This window comes from Gopherus evgoodei, chromosome 16, assembly GCF_007399415.2.
Source record: "Gopherus evgoodei ecotype Sinaloan lineage chromosome 16, rGopEvg1_v1.p, whole genome shotgun sequence".
Classification (NCBI taxonomy): Eukaryota; Metazoa; Chordata; order Testudines; family Testudinidae; genus Gopherus; species Gopherus evgoodei.
In genome coordinates this window covers 9,760,650-9,778,529 of record NC_044337.1, presented here as the reverse complement: position 1 = coordinate 9,778,529, position 17,880 = coordinate 9,760,650, and the positions used below count along the sequence as shown (strand labels likewise).

General features: G+C 47.5%; 1 protein-coding gene across 1 annotated transcript in view; it reads right to left on the bottom strand.

Annotated features, from left to right (window-relative positions):
• Positions 1-7,583: 7,583 nt before the first annotated feature.
• Positions 7,584-17,880, bottom strand: part of PAPPA (pappalysin 1) — a 217,566-nt gene continuing 207,269 nt past the window's right edge. The window contains exon 22 of the mRNA XM_030535942.1: positions 7,584-10,513. Within this exon, the coding sequence (XP_030391802.1) occupies positions 10,406-10,513 (108 nt within the window). The 3' untranslated portion in view covers positions 7,584-10,405. The remainder of the gene's footprint in view (positions 10,514-17,880) is intronic.

Sequence of the window (17,880 nt, the reverse complement as noted above, 5' to 3'; positions counted from 1 at the left end):
TGAAGCCAAATGGGGGCACCATATGGCTGCCCATCACTTTACACATGTTTCCCAGCAAAACAAATGCTCAGTGTTTGTTTTTTATTGTGAGTTTAAAGCTGTACCTTTTACGAAAGAACAAGAAACTACAGTTCTGTGGGGTTTTTCATTTTTTTCCTGTCTTTTTGGACCTGCACAGCCCCTTGGGCATGTAACTGAGATGTGTCCAGTTATGCACAGATGAAAACAATTTGAACGGATTGCAGAATCTCATTCTTTAAGAGGTAAACGAAAGGCATGTTCTCGCCCTGTAAACAACAGGGCAAGATTAAAACGGGAAGCACTATGCTCAGGCAGTACAGCCACTGGGAGCAGGACTGTAATGTGTATGTAGCCTTTATCTGCCCAGGGAGGTTGCAAAGTGCCTTAAAAGGCATTGGTCAGGAGTAGGTTGCAGGCCTGGCTAATGCCTGACCCACTAAGACTGACGCTTATCTTTAGCTAAATGTTTTCTTGTATGGCCACAGGCTTGGGGCCTAAAGAGTGTCTGGAGTTTTTAGCTTTATAACTGCATTTAGGCAGCTCTCAGCCCCCACCCCCCGACACGACATGTCATCAGTACCCTTGCATTGATGGTGGCCCCCAGTGTGGAAATGATTTTGTGGTGGCCACTGTCTGGCTTTGATGTCAAAAGGGGGCAAAAAGTCCTTTGATTGCATTTTTTAAAAAACTCAAAAATTGATCCTACTGGGGGGGAGGGGCAATCATCTAGGGAAGAAAAAAAATCCTGCTGGGGGTGGGGGGTGCGGGGGGGCACCAAGATGCAAAAGAAGGAGTGTAACTACCCCTCAGTGATACTGTGCGAAACCCGTGCTTAGAGGAGTGCTAATGCTGAGTTAGGAGCATAGACGCCCTGGCGGCTCATGGTAGCACCCAAGGACCAGCGGAGGTGGCCCCCGATATGCAAGCCATGCTGGCCTTTGCTGAACTGTGAGTATCGGTAAACCAGGGTCGTGCGCAGGAATAAAAGTTTGGCTGCTGTTGGAGGGCCTGCCCATGGCCACAGGAACTGGCTCTCCTCACCTGCAGCAACCAGTGGTGTTAGTTCTCTGCCTCCTCTCTACCCCCCCACCCGTCCCACCCCAACGGCCAGAAGAGCTGGTGCTCCCCTGCCACAGCCCTGGTGCCAGAAAACCTAGTTCTCCCCACCGTGACTCCAGGGGCGGTGGAGCTGGGGCTCCCCCTTCTCCCCCCACAGATGCGGGTGTGTGGCCCTCTTTGCTACCCTTGCGCACGCCCAGGGCTGGTGCAAGGATGATTCGTGCCCTAGGTGAAACTTCCACCTTGTGCCCCCCACCCCCCCGCACCCAACCTGAGGCAGCACCCCCGTGGCAGCTCCCCAGCCCCCCCCACTCTCCGCCCTGAGGTGCCCTCCTTGCAGCAGCTCCCCACTCCCCGCCCTGAGGTACCCCCCCCACACCAGCTCACCCCTGCCCCGCCTCCTCCCTGAGCACGACGTGGCAGCTTAGGCACCACAAGCCTGGGAGGCGAGAGAAGGGAAGCAATCACGGCATGCTTGGGGAGGAGGCGGGGCAGGGGTGAGTTGGGGTGGGGAGTTCCCCTGCATGCCGCCTCCCCCCTTACTTGCTGCAGGCGGCCCTCCCCGTGCCCCCCCCCCAGCTCTCTCCACCTAAATGCCAGCGGCAACCAGGGTGGCCGAAGATCCAGCTGCCGCGGTCACTGCTGAAGAAAATGGCGCCCCCCCAAATGCCATCACCCTAGGCGACCACCTAGGTCACCTAAATGGTGGCACCAGGCCTGTGCACACCTCTGCTCTAAACACAACTGTGTGATCTCTCTCTGAGAGAATCTGTGCACACTGCTCTGCCGACCTCAGAGCCCAAAGTTAAAGTGTTACTATTAGTTACTGCGGTCAGGTCTGCTGAGCCCAAGCAGCTACGTGAGAGTGAGCCACCTTCCCTCCTGGCACGTGTACAGTTGATACTCCGGGGCGGCTCCAGGCACCAGCGCATCGAGTGCATGCAGGGGGTGGCAAGCTGCGGGGAGGGGGGGGCGCTGCCTGCCGATCGCCATGAGGGCGATAGTCAGACTGCCTTCAGCGGCATGCCTGTGTGAGGTCCGCCGGTCCCATGGTTTCGGCAGCAATTCAGTGGCGGGTATGCTGAAGGCACAGGCACGCTGCTGAATCTGTCTTACCAGCGGACCTCCTGCAGGCACGCCGCTGAAAGCTGCCCGACTGCCGTGCTTGGGGCGGCAAAATACATAGACCCCGCAATCATCAATACCACAGCTGGCTGGAGTCCCACTGCAGAATCTTTGTTGGTGAGGCATGAACCACAAAGGACCCAGCTTGACCTTCAAATCCCAGGGTGAACTTGTGGCACTGACAGTTAGGTGAGCCATTGTTTCACTTATCAGCTGATGTGGTCTGGGAACCCAGAGCCAATAGATAACATGAGGCTATAGCTGTAGAAGCACTTTGTAGTGACCCACACTTTATTATGATAAGGGCTATGTTTTAAATCATTGGTCCCCAACCTTTTTCATCTGGTGGGCGCTGGATGACGAGCCACCGAGGACCGTGGCTGGCAGACGAGCATCTGCTGAAATGCCACCGACAAGCAGCGTCACCGCCGAAATGCTGCCAAAAATCAGTGGCATTTCGCTGGCGATGCTTCTGGATGCTGCTGCTTGTTGGCTGCATTTCAGCGGATGCTCGTCCGCCGGCCAGTTCGTGAGCACACATAGATGCCCTGGCGGGTGCCATGGCACCCATGGACACCGTGTTGGGGACCACTGTCTTAAGTAGTCACACTTACCATGATGTTCATCATTCTTTTTAAGTTACTACCAGGGATGCTGAACTTCAAGACATCACAGAGCTTACTCCTTTGGGGGAATTTACGTTTTTGCCTGATGAGCAGCAACCGGTGAAACCTCACTTTTCCATGCAGCTATGCCACAACCTAAACTAGATAACTGCTCTGCATTTACTTAGGTGAAGGATCCTGGCCTCATATCAGGCAAACATCACTGCAGGAAGAGCATTTAAGCATGTGCTTAACTATAAGCAATTGATGGGGACTTGACGGGACTTGAGGTAAGCACATACCTAAAAAGTGTTTTCCTGAAGAGAGATGGACTTAAACATGTAAAATGTTTTCCTGAATGGGGGCACCTACCCCTAACATGCATGACACCCTCAAGGGCTTAACTAATTGGTGCAGCAATAACAGTATGATTTGGTTGGAGGCGAATGTCACAGTTCCGCAATTGCAAAGACACCAGGTAGCAAGGGAAGAAGACTCCATACTATTTAAAAACCACCATATGGACTGCTTCTGTCAGTCTTTTCATTGCCTGTAGTGCAATCATTTTGCATTTCATTCAAACTATTTCCCATCCAACAATCTCTCTCTCTCTCTCTCACACACACACACACACACACACACACATGCCTGTGATAGCTGACACTAGGATCCCTGTTACAGATGTAACCAAGTGCTTACTAAAGGCCAGTGTTCTTTTCAATGCATATTAGGTAGCAATATGTCCCGTATCTGCTTACCACAAGAAACCAAACAAGATGTGGCACAAGAAAAAATTCCAGTTCAGAACTCTTTAATACAAGCTTATATTGTTTGTGGTTTTGATTCTCTATTCTCCCGGCATCAGGGGACATAAACCCTCTTAGATGTGTGAGCATGTGTATGAAGATATATACAAAATCACACAGTTAAATATTTAAGCATACAAGGTATTATATATTTATATAATATAGAACTTTAAAGTATAGGAATCAACAATGGCAAAATATTTCTTATGTCTTTGACATAGCTTTTTTTTTTAAATGACATGTGACCTGTATTTGAAAGACCAGAGGAATTTGTTTTTGTTTTTTTAAAAAACCTGTATAAAGAAATTCTGTGAAAATGGTAAAAAAACCAAAACCATGAACCAAAAAAAAGGACAACTGTTAAAAACTGTATTGAAAAAAAGAAATAAATTAGATGAACAATTGTGTAAATATAAATTAAAAAAAGATGACAATCTTAATAAATAAGCTTTACTATTTACATCTTTATATATTGCTTGGAGACTTAAATTAGATCCGTTAAAAACAAACGAATGCAAAATAAAAACCCAAAATAGGAGCAGCAAACGTACAGGCGTGAGGTACAGAAATAAGGGCTGAACTGAATTTTGTTGATCTGTTTCTTTCTTTTTTTTTTTCTTCGTTTTTCTTGTATACAGTAGACCAGTAGAATTCTCGTGAAAATAGATTCTCAGCACTTCCTTGGATTATCGGTTGACGTGGCTTCCAGAAAGTGCCAGAAAGATTCCATAATAATAATAATAATAAACATAATAATTATAACAATAATAAAAAGATACAATATGATACATAAATATGGAAGAGCAGTTGGTACTACGAATACATTTTTTTCTCTAGATGAGATCACAGTTTTATTTGTAAATATTACACACATATATATAATATTACACATATAATATTATATATATAGCATATATATCTCTAATATGGCTTAATCCTGCTCCCATTGAAGTCAATAACAAAAAAAAACAAACCTCTTGTTGGCGTTGATGGGAACAAGATCCAGCCCAACATCTACAGACAGGTAAGTGATTACAGAGGCCGTACAATGCAAACTCCACAATGGTTCCAATTCCTCCCTCGTGAATTGCTGGTGAAAAATGTCTCATTACAGCCCTGGTTCTTTGTACTCACAAGATCACAACTGGTGGATGAATTGTGACCTCATAGATTGAAAAAAAAAATCGGAACCAAAAAAGTTTTCAGAACTGAGTTCTTTTGGCTGAAGCATGACCCTCATTAGCTCTGCCTCCCCTCGCAAGGCCTATATTGCACATGTAGCGCCAAGACTATCTGACGCTAGTCAAGCCAACTCATGCACTTGTGCTTGGCTACAGAGGAAGCAATTAGATTTTAACTGACTCTTAGAGCTATAGAATGGGGCCAAAAGGAGGGGAAAGGGTTTGCTATGAAATATAACATCATCCCCATCCTGCTATACTCCACTGAGGGTTTGAAAACTGGGCTCACTGGGAGCAAGAGCAACCCATTAGCCTTTGCATTAGTCCTTCTTGCCCTAATGAACTGGAACTAGGAGGATGTACAGCTTGACAGCTCTGGGTCTGCTCTCAGTAAGTCCTGATCAAGCCCACTTGAGCTCAATGGTTAAACTCCACCAATGGGAACACGGGGCTCAATCCAACAAGGTGCAGAACACCCTCAAGTCAATGGGAATTAAGGGTGCTCAGTGCCTCTTGGAGGGACTCAGCACTTCAGAGGATTGGGCCCCAGGATGGTGTAATGCGGAAGTAACTCAGTTGCGGTCAATGGAGCTACACCACTGAGATCAGAATCAGGCCATGTATCTTGAAGATATCAGCTCTCTGCACATGGCCTTCTCCCAGTGACAGCCCGAATACACATCTAACTCTCACTGGAGTCGGTGGGAGTTTTGCAGGAGAGAAGACTGCAAGATGAGGCCTTAAGGCAAGGATTCTCAAAGCTGTCCAAGGGAGTTAGATGCCAAAGTACTGGTATCTAATGCCCTTAGAAAATCCCAACCTAAGGGTCAGTTTAACCCATTCAGTCACCTCCTTGTTTTCTAGTTTGGACTCTAATGGAAATCAAGGGATGGAATCTAGGAACGGGGAAAAATTTAGTGCCTCTAATCCCAACTAATTGGAATTACCTGTCTGATCATTTAGCAGCTTTTCTTTTTTTTTTTTTCTTTCTCTCTCTCTCTCTGTCTTGTTGTTCTGAATTCAGACTGTGCAGTGATTTTTGAGTGCAGTAATTGGAGCACAGTGAAATACTGGATAAATGTATATGTACAGTTGGATAATGTAAAAAAAGCACAAATACATGTTAAAAAAATCTGGAAAAAATAAATGCAATGAACCCACCCACCCTCACCCTCCAAAAAACAACAATATACCAACCTCCCTCCCCCTCCCCTGCAAGAAACAAAAAACAATCAAACTAGCGTTATTTCCTGGACTTGTCACAAAGCACAAGGGAAAAAAACAAAAACCAACCCAAACTCTGACCCCCCCCAGACAATGCAATAAACACTTCACTGTATTTCTAGGGATAGCTATACATAAGTATCTAACTCTCTACTCAGTTGGCCGAATAACACACAAAAATAGGTTTTGCTTTTCTCAGGTTTGGATCATGCATCTTTTTTTTTTTCCTTTCTTTTTCCCCCTCCTCTTTCTCTTATATCTGTAAAGCCTTGTTGTTATTTTTTCCCCCACTTGAATCAGTTGCAGCAAGAAATCGTTGTTTGGGGTTGTTTTTTTTTTTAATTTTTTTTTTTTTTAAAACACAGGTAAAACCTAGAACAAACCGACAGTTACAACCAAGTGAAACCAAAACCGGAAGGGAGGTAGCTGGAACCTGACTCTGAACGATCCTCTGGCACAACCCTCCTCTCTCAGCCTTGAGGGTGAGGGGCAGCAGAAAGTGCAAGAAAGCCTGGACACCAGCACAGTCCGTTTGGGGGTGGAGGGTAGCAGCTGATAGGGTTTTTCCACCCCGTCACGCATGATTTGCCACTTTCTAATCTAACTCTCCTTCCTCCTAGCCATGGAAGCCATCAGCAGCAGGGGCCAAGCTTGGGCAAATCCTGCTCCAAGCAAAGATGATCGCCTCACTCAGGGTTACTGTGAGTGGGAGTGTTAGCCCCACATCTCTGGCAGCTAGGCAGGTGCAACGGGACCTGCACCAAGTGAGCAGCAGCCTTCGGTGGCTTTATATCTTTTGTTTTGTGCATTCGCTTGGTGGCTTGTGTCCCTCCCACCTCTTCCTCCTGCCTGAGCCAACGGCCACTGAAGTCAATGGGAGTCGTTCCACTGATGCCAATGGGGGCTGGATTGAACCCTGATAGAGTTAACCCCTTATACACCAAGGATTAGATTGATCTTTTCCTCAGGACTGCTGCACAAGGGAGAGGGAGGGTGGTAAAGGACCCACGCCTCTTCGCAGCCCCTCCACTCACCCACCTATGCATAGAGGCAAGGCACAATGGGAGGCTTGTGTTCAGGGAGCGCAAGGGGGCAGAGCTGGGGATCAGCATCCCCCTTATGGACATGCCAACCCAGGTTTTCTTCTGATGAAGCCCATGGGAGGGAATGCGGTGCAAAGCAGCGCCACCATCCGCTGCTGGTGCTGTGGGCTCCGTCGGAGGAGATGCATGGCCCAGTGGGGAAAAGAGCAACATGGAGGTTCTGCCCTGAAGTGGGACTGTTGAGCCGTAATTGGCCTGGGAGGCTCTATGGGTGAGAGGCCCCGCCTCCTTCCACACTAGCCCGTCCCCCTAAAACAAGAAGGATGCAAATCTCTGTGAGCAGCAGCTTGCCCTATCTTCTCCGCACTGATCCTTCTCGATGCAAAAGGGGCTATTTTGGCCCTGAGTTCACAGGTGCTCACGGCGAGCATGAGACAAGAATGCGCCTTTGGGGCTCTATGCAGGGCTGCATTCTAACTGGGGAAGGTATATATATAAACCAAACCCTTCTTAATACATATAACTGAAACGTTATAGCTGCCCCTGGCCTAGCAGCCCTTTGCTGTCTGGGCGATGCAAATAGGACACGGGACACACAGCAGAGCTCCTGCCAACCTGCCTCGGGCGTAGAGGACACAAGCCGGTTGGCATTTAAAGGGCCTCTGGGGCTTGTGAGCTCTTTCGATGACACATGAAGCAAACTGCCAGCACAGGGGAGGGGCAATGCCACGGTCTCACATGTATTTTCGTGGGGATAGCAGCCTCAGGGCTGTGACAGGTCTCTGTGAGTAAGCGCAGCTCCCATTCTCTTCAGCTACATTCGAGGATGCTCAAGATAAGCCTCCCTGAAAGAGCCATGATGCCTGACCAATCCTTTTATCCTTGGGAGGGCAGCAGTGAGTGCGTGCGTGCAGGTGGGTGGGAGCCCTGCATGACAGCCAGGACCATACCTGTTCTGTGAATCAATAGAGGTGGGACCCTTCAGCAGATTTATGCCAGATTCACACCCCAGCCCTCCCAGACTGGAATCATTTTGGGGTCATCCCTAGTTTAACTGCCTTAGCTTTAACAGAGTGAGTCCAGGGATGTGTTTGTCCCTTTATCTTTGGATCCTTAATCTTGACCCCAGTTCCTACAAGCCTGTTGATTTCCCATGTCGAGCCATTTTTACAGCCTCTGGCAGCCCCCTAGGTGCGCCATGGCTGGGGCAGGGAGATGCAGCCTCTGTAGAAGGCTGGGGATTGACTACACCCAACAGAAATAAAGTCTGAGTCTAGGGAGGGGTCCTAAGGCCCCTACATCAGTGAGTACCACTGGGCTGCCCAAGCTGGGCAATGAAGCACTGGGGGCTTTTGGTGTCACTGAGTTGAGGAAGAATTCCTCTTTTGGCTTAAAATGTTCCCGTGGAGGTGAATTTTTTGCCCCTTCCACAACATCTTTTCCCTTCCCCAGAGTCTAAAATATCAGGCAAGCAGGATGGTTCACTCTGGGATGCACTGGCTCAAGGGACTGCTGCTGGCTCCAGGATGGCTTCAAGGGGAGCCGGGCACTAAAGGTCCCACATCTGGCCCTGTGGCCCTTGTGAACGTACTTCAATGAGCTGCCCAAGCTCTAAAATGCCACTGCCATTCCCTTATCAGGCAACGTTAGACCGTCTCTTGCTTGAGCCCATTTTAAAGCCCTGAAGAAGGGGAGATTAACCTTTTCAGGAAGACATTATTGTCAATAGGAGCCCTGGATGCAAATCCAGCCATTAGTGTGCAGACTTTAGGGATATGTTTGGAATGGGTTGTAGCAGCAATGTCCGCACTGGCTCCGTTGGGTATCAGATTGACTCAATGGGATCTGAGCAACCAGAGGATGCTGAATCCCAATTGAGAAATGACTGAGCAGCCAGTGGAAAGTGCACTTTTCAGGACCAGAACTGGAGGTGGGGAGGAGGGGGCAGATGGGAGGTGTGAGGGTAGCCTCTCTTAATGCCCTTCCTTTTGGAAGATTCCAAGCAGCTGATCTCCTGCTCTGAAGTCGCTGTGTGGGCTGGATTGCCCACAGGCCTGGGAATTTAATACTGACACACTGTGTTCAAAACTCTAATACTGTCCCCAGCCATTCTTTCCACTCGGCTTGTGCCTTTGCACGCTCTGCCTCTCCTCTCCTCTCCCACGCCAACAGGAGCACGAAGAGGTTGTTCAATATAATAGACACAAAGGGGAGGTGTTAGCAGAACCATTGGCTAGCTGGAGGTAAAGCAGCAAATCTCTGTGGCTGGCTGGTGTCCTGATTTCTTGCCCCAGTGCTGAGGAGAAAACCAGAGGGTCTGAAAGGCAGGTTGTAGGTAAGCTTAAGGCAGACTGTTTGGTTGCTTGGGGTTGTTGTCACCCTGTCCTGACACAGTAAAGAAACTAGTTGTAGGGGACATAGCAGCAGGAGTAGCAGCAGCAGACATGCTCGAACGACAAGTATGGGGGTTTGATTTACCCTCCCTATTCCCTCAGGAGTAATAATCTCCAATCCCCAGTGCCAGCCTAACACGTAAATGCCAATCCTCAGCCCATCCATTCGCTAGCACCCGCCCTTGCTTCACCACGGGATGGTCTGCCCACCAGCAAACATTTTGGAGTTCTCTCATGTGTAGGCTGCAATTTGCAGGCTGGATGTAGGCCAGTGGAGCCGCGCAGAAAAGCCCAGTGCAGTCTGCAAAGCTCCTAGCCTGGGTGTAATATTTCCATGACAAGATAATGCAACCCACATTTCAGCCGTTTGACCATTTGGAAAGACATTCGCCAAGATGCGTGGTCCCGTGGTGAATCCATCCTAACCTCAGTGCCCTGAGCATGAGATACCTTGGCATTCAGCATCAGTATAGGCTTGGCCTGGTTTCATCTGAGAGCTCAGCCTCTTCCATGAATGCTCTGAGTTATGAGCACTGGAGAGGGGAAAGTGTGTTTGCTTTGATCTCAATCTCTCTATTTATCTCTATAAATTTGTATATATATATATGGCTTATTTCTCGCCTTAGATCTAGATACAAACAGTACAAATTAGGTGGGCGCACAACTGCATAAACACATGCTGTTTTGATACTTAAAAGTCTTGACTCGACTCTTTGTTTTTGCTTGTTTGTTGTTTTTGCTATATAAGATATACTTAATACATAACCCCCCGCTTTGAGTTCTCCTTGGACAAAAATTAAAGGCAGACTGGGTGAATTCTAAAGGTCCCTGGTGCAGAAATGCCATCCAGTTGAGCAGCTAAATGTTAAAGACAATACCAAAAAGGGATGTAGTGTCTCTCCGAGCCTGCCTTTAGCGATGTGATCGTCTATTCCGTGTTGCCGGACGTTACCCGCGACTGAAGCTGCGTCCATCCTTCTGACTGTTCTCTTGAGCGTTGGGGTCTAGGCAAGCACATTCTGCTTGTAGGTCACAGGACATAGGGAAAGGAATAACCTATGGGATAGAGGCAAAAACACAGGGAAGTGCATGAGGATAAGGAACAGGTCTTAAAACACAAGCTGCCCTCAGAGAACAGCTGAGCAGTTGGCTTCCTTGACTCAGTGCTATTTTTGGCATGATTTCCCCAAGCACTGGGACCCTAAGTCCTCTGTCCATTGACAGGATGGGTACAGCATGAGCAACAGCAGTGCGAGCCTTCCATGTCACTTCCCCAACACGCTACAGTCCTATCTCAAAAGGCCTGTCCATATTGAGGCCGGGAATGTGAATGGCAGCTTGGGTAGACATCCTCTGCTCTCTGCGCTCTAGCTACCTTGCTGACAATAGAGGAGATGATGCCAGTGTGCGGGGTTCGGTGCTGCGGCACAAGCCTACCTCCTAACTCTCCCCTGAAGCATGTAGTTCTTGGCACTGAAGCCCAGCCCGTGGTGTCCTCACTTCTGTTTGTAGAGAGCTAGCTGGAGTACAGCTATGTCTCCACCAGAGGCCATTCACACCCATGGCTACCGTGTAGACGTACCCAAAGACAAAGTCTGTAGTGGTGAGAGGGGAGCTCGGCAGGTTTAGGCCTCAATCTACAGGCATAGAACGTGGGACCCTTGCCACACGTCACATTATCAATATGGACATGCTTGTCTGAAGAACTAGAGCTTTCTCTGCCAGGCTTGCGGCTGTCTTCTGCATCGCTGTGCTTGGATTGCACTTCCTTATCCCAATGTGCCAGGCTCCCAGCCTCTCCTGAAGGCCTCCTTCTCCCACAAAGCCCACAAGCACTAACCCATGACAAGGCACAGCATCGGCATCCCAAGAGTCAAAGTTATCACCGTGCAATGGGTCCTGTCCAATCTTGTTCTGTCATTTAGAGGAGGAACCTGAATGGGAGTGAGAAAGGCCCAGTTCTACAAAGCAAGGCCAAGATTTTCAAACTTGTGTGCTTGAAGATAGGCTCCTAAATCTATATTTAGGTTCCAGAATAAGATCTGATTTTCAAAAGCACTGGTCACTCAAAAGCTCCCACTGACGCCAACAGGAGATGGCACGTGCTCAACGCTTTAGAAAAGCAAGTTTACTCAAGTGACTGAAGGTGGATTTTTATGCCCAATTTTATGCATCTAGTTTTGAAAATCTTGGCTTAAATTCCTCGGGGCAGGCATTGTAGCCCGCACACCACTTAGCACTTAACAATGATGAAAAGGTGCCTGTGTTTCACCAAGAGCGAGCCTTTGAATGCTTGGTGTTTTCAAAGTGCAGAGGCCCAATGACTGAGTGGGTGGAAACCTTGGAAGGAATGGCAGCGGGAGATTTTGCTCTGTGCAAATAAAATCTCCTCGTCTGTTTAAAGAAGAGCGTGCAGTAGTTGAAGTAACAGCCTGGAGTGCTTGGCTAACAGACGTTGATTTCAGCCTATTGCATCATGGCATTTACATAAAGAGAAGGGGGTGGGGGAGAGTCTTGCTTGCCTGAAGTGAATTCCCAAGAGTCTCTCCCATCTGTGCAGACAGAGTTAATGACCTAATTCCCCTCCCCCAACCCTTTCCAGGACAGTGCTGTAACCTGTTCAAATGTTCTCGGCAAGTACACCAAGCATGTGCTCACTCTCGTTCACTTGGCTCTGCTGCCACATGTTCGCTCCCTCGTTTTATGTGCACTTTTCTCCAGGCCATAGAGCTCGGATCTGTCTGTTCCCTATCGGTATCCATCCATCACTGGCACCTCGAAGAATGTGGACCATGCACTTACACACATAGTTACCATTTCTGTCCATGGAGCTATCCTTTCCGTACATGTGCCTGCGTGTCTGTGTACAACGTGCCTTTGTCTTTACACACACGGACGGGAAAGACGGGGGGGGGGGAGGGCATCTTTATTTCACAACGAGGCAGCCTGAGATGGTAGGGTGACCAGACAGCAAGTGTGAAAAATCGGGATGGGGTGCGGGGTAATAGGAGCCTATATAAGAAAAAGACCCAAAAATTGGGACTGTCTCTACAAAATCGGGACATCTGGTCATCCTATCTGACGGGGACACAATGAAGCAAAGAAAAGAACTCCGATAGCCAACGCTGGGCACTGATTCGGTGCTCTCCAGAACCACCACCCAGCATATCTGACTTCACCTTCACAAGCCTCAGTTGTTCAGGTGGAGTAGGGCACTGGTTTTGTGTCAAGCTGTGGCACGCCCCAAAGAACTGAATCAGAGACCGGGTGACTGCAAAACATGTGAAGGGAAAAGAAATTTCAAGAGTCTACAAATAAATATATTCAAATAGAAATCAGAGAATTTGTAGAAACTGGAGAAAACAGGAAGAGCTAAGAGGACACCTTGTCGCCTAAAGGTATAAGTATTTGCTAGGTAAGGCACAAGAGAAGGCAGTAAAGCAATGAGTTTTCAGGCCTGTAAGGGTGTATTAATTATATTCATTACTTAAGAATTCCCAGTGAACACACTGAGGTTTGATAGCAAATACCGTTACCAATAGGTTACACCTTGGTCCATCCCCAAACCAGTCAGGGCAAGACTGCTGCAAACCACAATGTCCCAAATATTCTTAAATGAGATGGTGGAGTCTACTGGGTACGGTGAAGACCTGAAGTTCATTGCTGACTACTGCTGACTCACTGTTTTGTCTTGGCCAAGCTCTTCTGTCTCTATGTTTCAGTTATTCTCCCTGTAAACTGGGGATAATGCTCCTTCTTTAGAGAGATTGTCATTCTTTGGAACTCCAGAGTCAAGAATGAGAACTCTGTAAGAGGATGTCTTCAAAGAAGCACATTACAGGTATGTTATTTCCCTCTGCGCATCTCACAGGGCTGTGATGAAATATTGACTTTTGAACTTCCTGGCTCTCTGGAGTTTGTTACAGTTTGATGTTCTTTTGAAATGAAGTCAGTGGGCCTCTCCTTATAGCCTTCCTCCCTCCGTCGGCCCCTCCTTCTTTGCTTTCTAACAAACCATTACAAAGACATGTGAAATCAGAACTGGACAATCTCAGGTCTCAATACAGAGTGAAATGCAACGGCCAGTGATAAACAGGAGGTCAGACTACATGAAAGGTCCCTTCTGGTCTTAAATGCTATCAATCTGCGGAAAGAGAATAATCCCTCTGCACCATGAGAGCCTCTGGAGAGGAAATATCTTCCTCTGTGTTGTCCTGAAAGAACCCTACAGTCTGCCCTATAGGATTCTATACTGAAATAGTCCAACTAGTCCACGAGCCTGCCCCCAAAAGATGCTTCAGAGAAAAGTACAAGTTCTCTGCAGTGGAACAATGTGGCAATAAGGGGATTTTCCTCCTAATCCAGTGAGCGGTTGTGTTAGTCACTTTATACTCCTTAGATATTTTTATCCTATCTAATGTAATGTTCTAATCTTCACCTCAATGATATCTTAACAGCAGTGAGACTCCCGGGTCAATTATGCATTGTATAACAATGTACTGGACATTGACATGGATAAAGAGACCATCCACAGTCCCATCCGACAGGATACAAATCTATAAGTGCCTGTGCTACAGGGCATAAGCCAATCACTCATTGACAGGGAAGAAAATGGTAGGATGCAATGAGGACAGGTAAACACAAACACGCATGACTGATCCCATGACTTCTGCAACAAAAGAGCAGAGGAGAAAGGCTTGCATTCGCACAGAGAAATAACAATTATAACATATGTTTGTTCCAAGCCCACCTCCAGGGCCAGATTTTCACAAGTCTTTGTGCACCTAAAGCTGCAGAAAGGCACCAAGTAGGATTTCCAAAAGTGACTAGCTGCCTAATTTCCCTAGATATTTAAAAATCCAACCCTAAGCTCTTTGGGGGCAGAGACTGTCTTTTCCTTCTGTGTTTGTACATTTCCTGACGCAATAGGGGCCTGGCCCATGACCGGGGCTCCTAAGTATCACTGCAATATAAACAAACACCAGTGCTAAGAAGCTGTCTTCCATTCCTTCTCACTGGGCCATAGTCCGGTTAGGTGCTTGAGCCCAGAAATACACGCTCCAAACTGAACCGACTTTGTTTTTTAAATAGCTCTTTAAGATCCCAAGTCATTAACAGCATATATGACTAGCACTGACATGTCCAAGTATATGCATTGAATCTAAATATTATATACACATTTAAAACCAAATCTGTTTTCCTTCATTTAGCTCCCAAGACCTGCATTCTCTCGTGTCTCCCCTTGCAACAGTTGATGCCTAACACCCAGGAATGCTGCTGTAGCAGGAGAAAGACAGAATGTTAAAAACTCAGGTCTTGGCTCAGCGATTGTTGGGAAACAGACAAAGATACTGTATCCACAAACAAACTGATGTAGGCAGAGAACACCACAACCCAGGAAGGGACTTGGAAAGGGGGTTAGGTGAGAGAAATGAGAGCGCATAGCCACATATAAACACACTGGCATATGAGAGATAGGCCAGAACCAAAAGGCACAGGACAGATTAGCACAGAACTCTGGGAACTTTGGGTCAAAAATCTGTATTTTGGTCCTTGGGTCTATCTTTAAGACACACACACTCTCTCTCTCTCTCTCTCTCTCTCTCTCTTTCTCTCTACAAAAAGAATCAAAGGCAAATCCAGACAAAGAGACATGGAGGACACAGGAAAGCAAAGCAAACTTTATTCCAGAATTAGAGCATCCATGCACACAGCTATTCAAGAATCATTATTGCATTTTACATTCACATCCTACCTTAATCTGATTTATCTTTCAAATGTAGACAAGTCCTTATGTTTCTAACCCTTTCTGAATTTTACCAAGCATTCGGTCTCAATAAAATCATGTGGCAGTGAGTTCCACATGTTAAATGATATGATGTGTAAAAACTGCTTCCTTTCACCAGTTTTCAATTTCTTGCCTTCCAGCTTCACTGGAGGGGGAGAGGACAGACAGACATAGAAATAGAGAGAGACCACTTGTATGAGGACATTTCACCCTTTCAAACCTCTAAATTCTCTGTCAGCTCTGTGACACCAAGGCTGAGAGGATCTATTTGTGATTCACAACTAGAAGATGTGTTTTGTTTTCCCCTCTTTCTTTGAGCTAAAAACTCCATATAATGTGTAGCCAATTTTACATCCATCACAGACTATAGAAGGGATATAACCCTCTTCTCTGCAATCTCTATTTTAAGAGCTTTATCCAGTGCCCACTGAAGTTCATAGGAATCTTTCTGTTGACTTCAGTGGGCTTGGGATCAGGCCCTTCATTTCTGCATTCATACATGACATGACATGTCCTGTTCTGACTGTGAAGAAGCACTGCCTAGAAGAGATAGCACAAAGACAGGGGACACTGATACATGGCTGGGATCCAGTCAAGGAAATGGACCAGAGGCAGCTAGTACTCCTCACAGGGCAGCTATAGAATGACACACAGCTAATGCTATCCAGGCTCAGATAACCCACTGAGAATCGCTGAGAAAGGACAATCTGGAGGAAACAGATGGGAATGCGTTTGAGGGTATTACTCGCCTCCTTCCCAGGGTGAAATCTCAGGCAGGTACCGAGACGGACGGGAGAACAGTAACACAAATAGCCTGATTCTCAGTCCTCCGCACCCTCTCCCCCACCCCCGCTTCACACTGTAGCTTCAGTGCACTTGCGGCTGATTCACACTGACATAAGTGAGAGTGGAATCGGCCCCAATGCTGCTAGGGGGGTAGGGAGGAGCGTCACATGTCGGGAAACAGCGTGTTGTTAGAAAGGATTTGAAATGTTTGCAAAATCTCCCTGATGTGACTAACTCTGGAAGTATGAAGAACACCCACGTACATCCCCCCTCCTACGGATAAAAGTGCTGGGTCAAGTTAAGCATGGCAGGCTGCAGTGGGCCATTCTTGGTGGCCCCTCACTTGCCCCTGTACCCTCAGAGTTCACACACCAAGTGGGTGCTTTGTTCCTTAACAGGCCTCTTACGCACAAACACGTCGTGTATGGTTCTTCTCCCTGGTTTTTGGCATTTAGGTCACCAGGGGTTTTCTGAGATGATGCAAAAATTGACTTTTAACTCTTTGGGCTGGTATGCAGGGTTCACTCCCAAACCAGGTCAATGCCCCCTCAGGGCCTGGGAAAAGAGAGATTAAAGCTCCTCAGAGGCCCAATACGGGATGATATGTAAGGTTTAGAAGGCCCGACTTGCCTCTCTCATGGGTGTACATCCAGAACTATCTCATTGATGTTCATGGGCCTGACTCTCTTCTCACTCATACTGATGTAAATCAGGCGTTACCCAACTGAAGTCAACAGGCCCAATTTGCCTCTCATTCACCCTGGGGTGTCAATCAGGAGTAACTCCACTGAAATGAATGCAATTACGCTGGCATAGACCCGGCATGAGAGTAGAGTCAGGCCCTAGAGGGTATGTCTACATAGCAAAGAAAAACCCATGGCTGGCCCGTGCCTGCTGACTTGAGCTCACAGGGCTCAGGCTACGGGGCTGTTGCACTGCAGTACAGAATTCCGGTTTTGGGATGGAGCCCGAGATCTGGAAGCCTCCCAGCCCGCAGGGTCCTAGAGCCTGGGCTCATGCCCAAGCCCAGAAGTCTAACAACAATGAAACAGCCCCGCAGCCCGATCCCTGCGAACTCAACGGGCCAGACGCAGGTATCTTGTTGCCGTGCAGACATCCCCCTTGAGTAGGGGAGGACGTAACAAGGAGGGCAGTAACTTATTTTAATTCCCTGCTCTTCATCTGTGTTCCTAATGCTGACAAGTCGTGGGGTTGAAAGGAGCAAGGGAGCCAGTTTGGCAAACCACATGGAGTGTGAAAGCAAGCAGCTCTGACGCTCAGCAATCAGCTGGGCTTCCAATGCCTGTGCTACTGCTTGTGAAAACATGAAAGTCATTAGTCTAAATAAGCACCAAAGATTTCAGAGCAGCCTGACCACCCAGAGGCAAATAGCTGGTGTGTAGTAAGGAAAACCCTGTTCCTTGGTCTCTGTAACACTTGCTAATGAAGCAAGATTGGGTGGCTGAGCAAACACCGTCACTTAGCACCTCTCCAGGGAATGCTGTATATTGTGGGGTTACAGTCTTTCTCATACCAGCCAAGAATCTGCTCTCCAGATAGACAATACGGGCTGCAACCATCCCTCCTTTTAATTTATTGCTGTCTGGAAAAGAATCTCTTTGTTGTTATGCAAACCAACTCTGAGCCCTGAAACGGCCACTCAGCCAGCCATGACCAACAATGCCCTCACATGTCACACAACCACTTGCTAACCAGGACCAAACACAACAAGTAAGCAAGTTCACCCAAACGCCTGGGTGACACAGTGCACTTGGAGCCTGTACTAAACACTGAACCATTTCCAAACTAAGGAAGCAATGCTATTCATTGCATCCTTTGTTCCTTCATG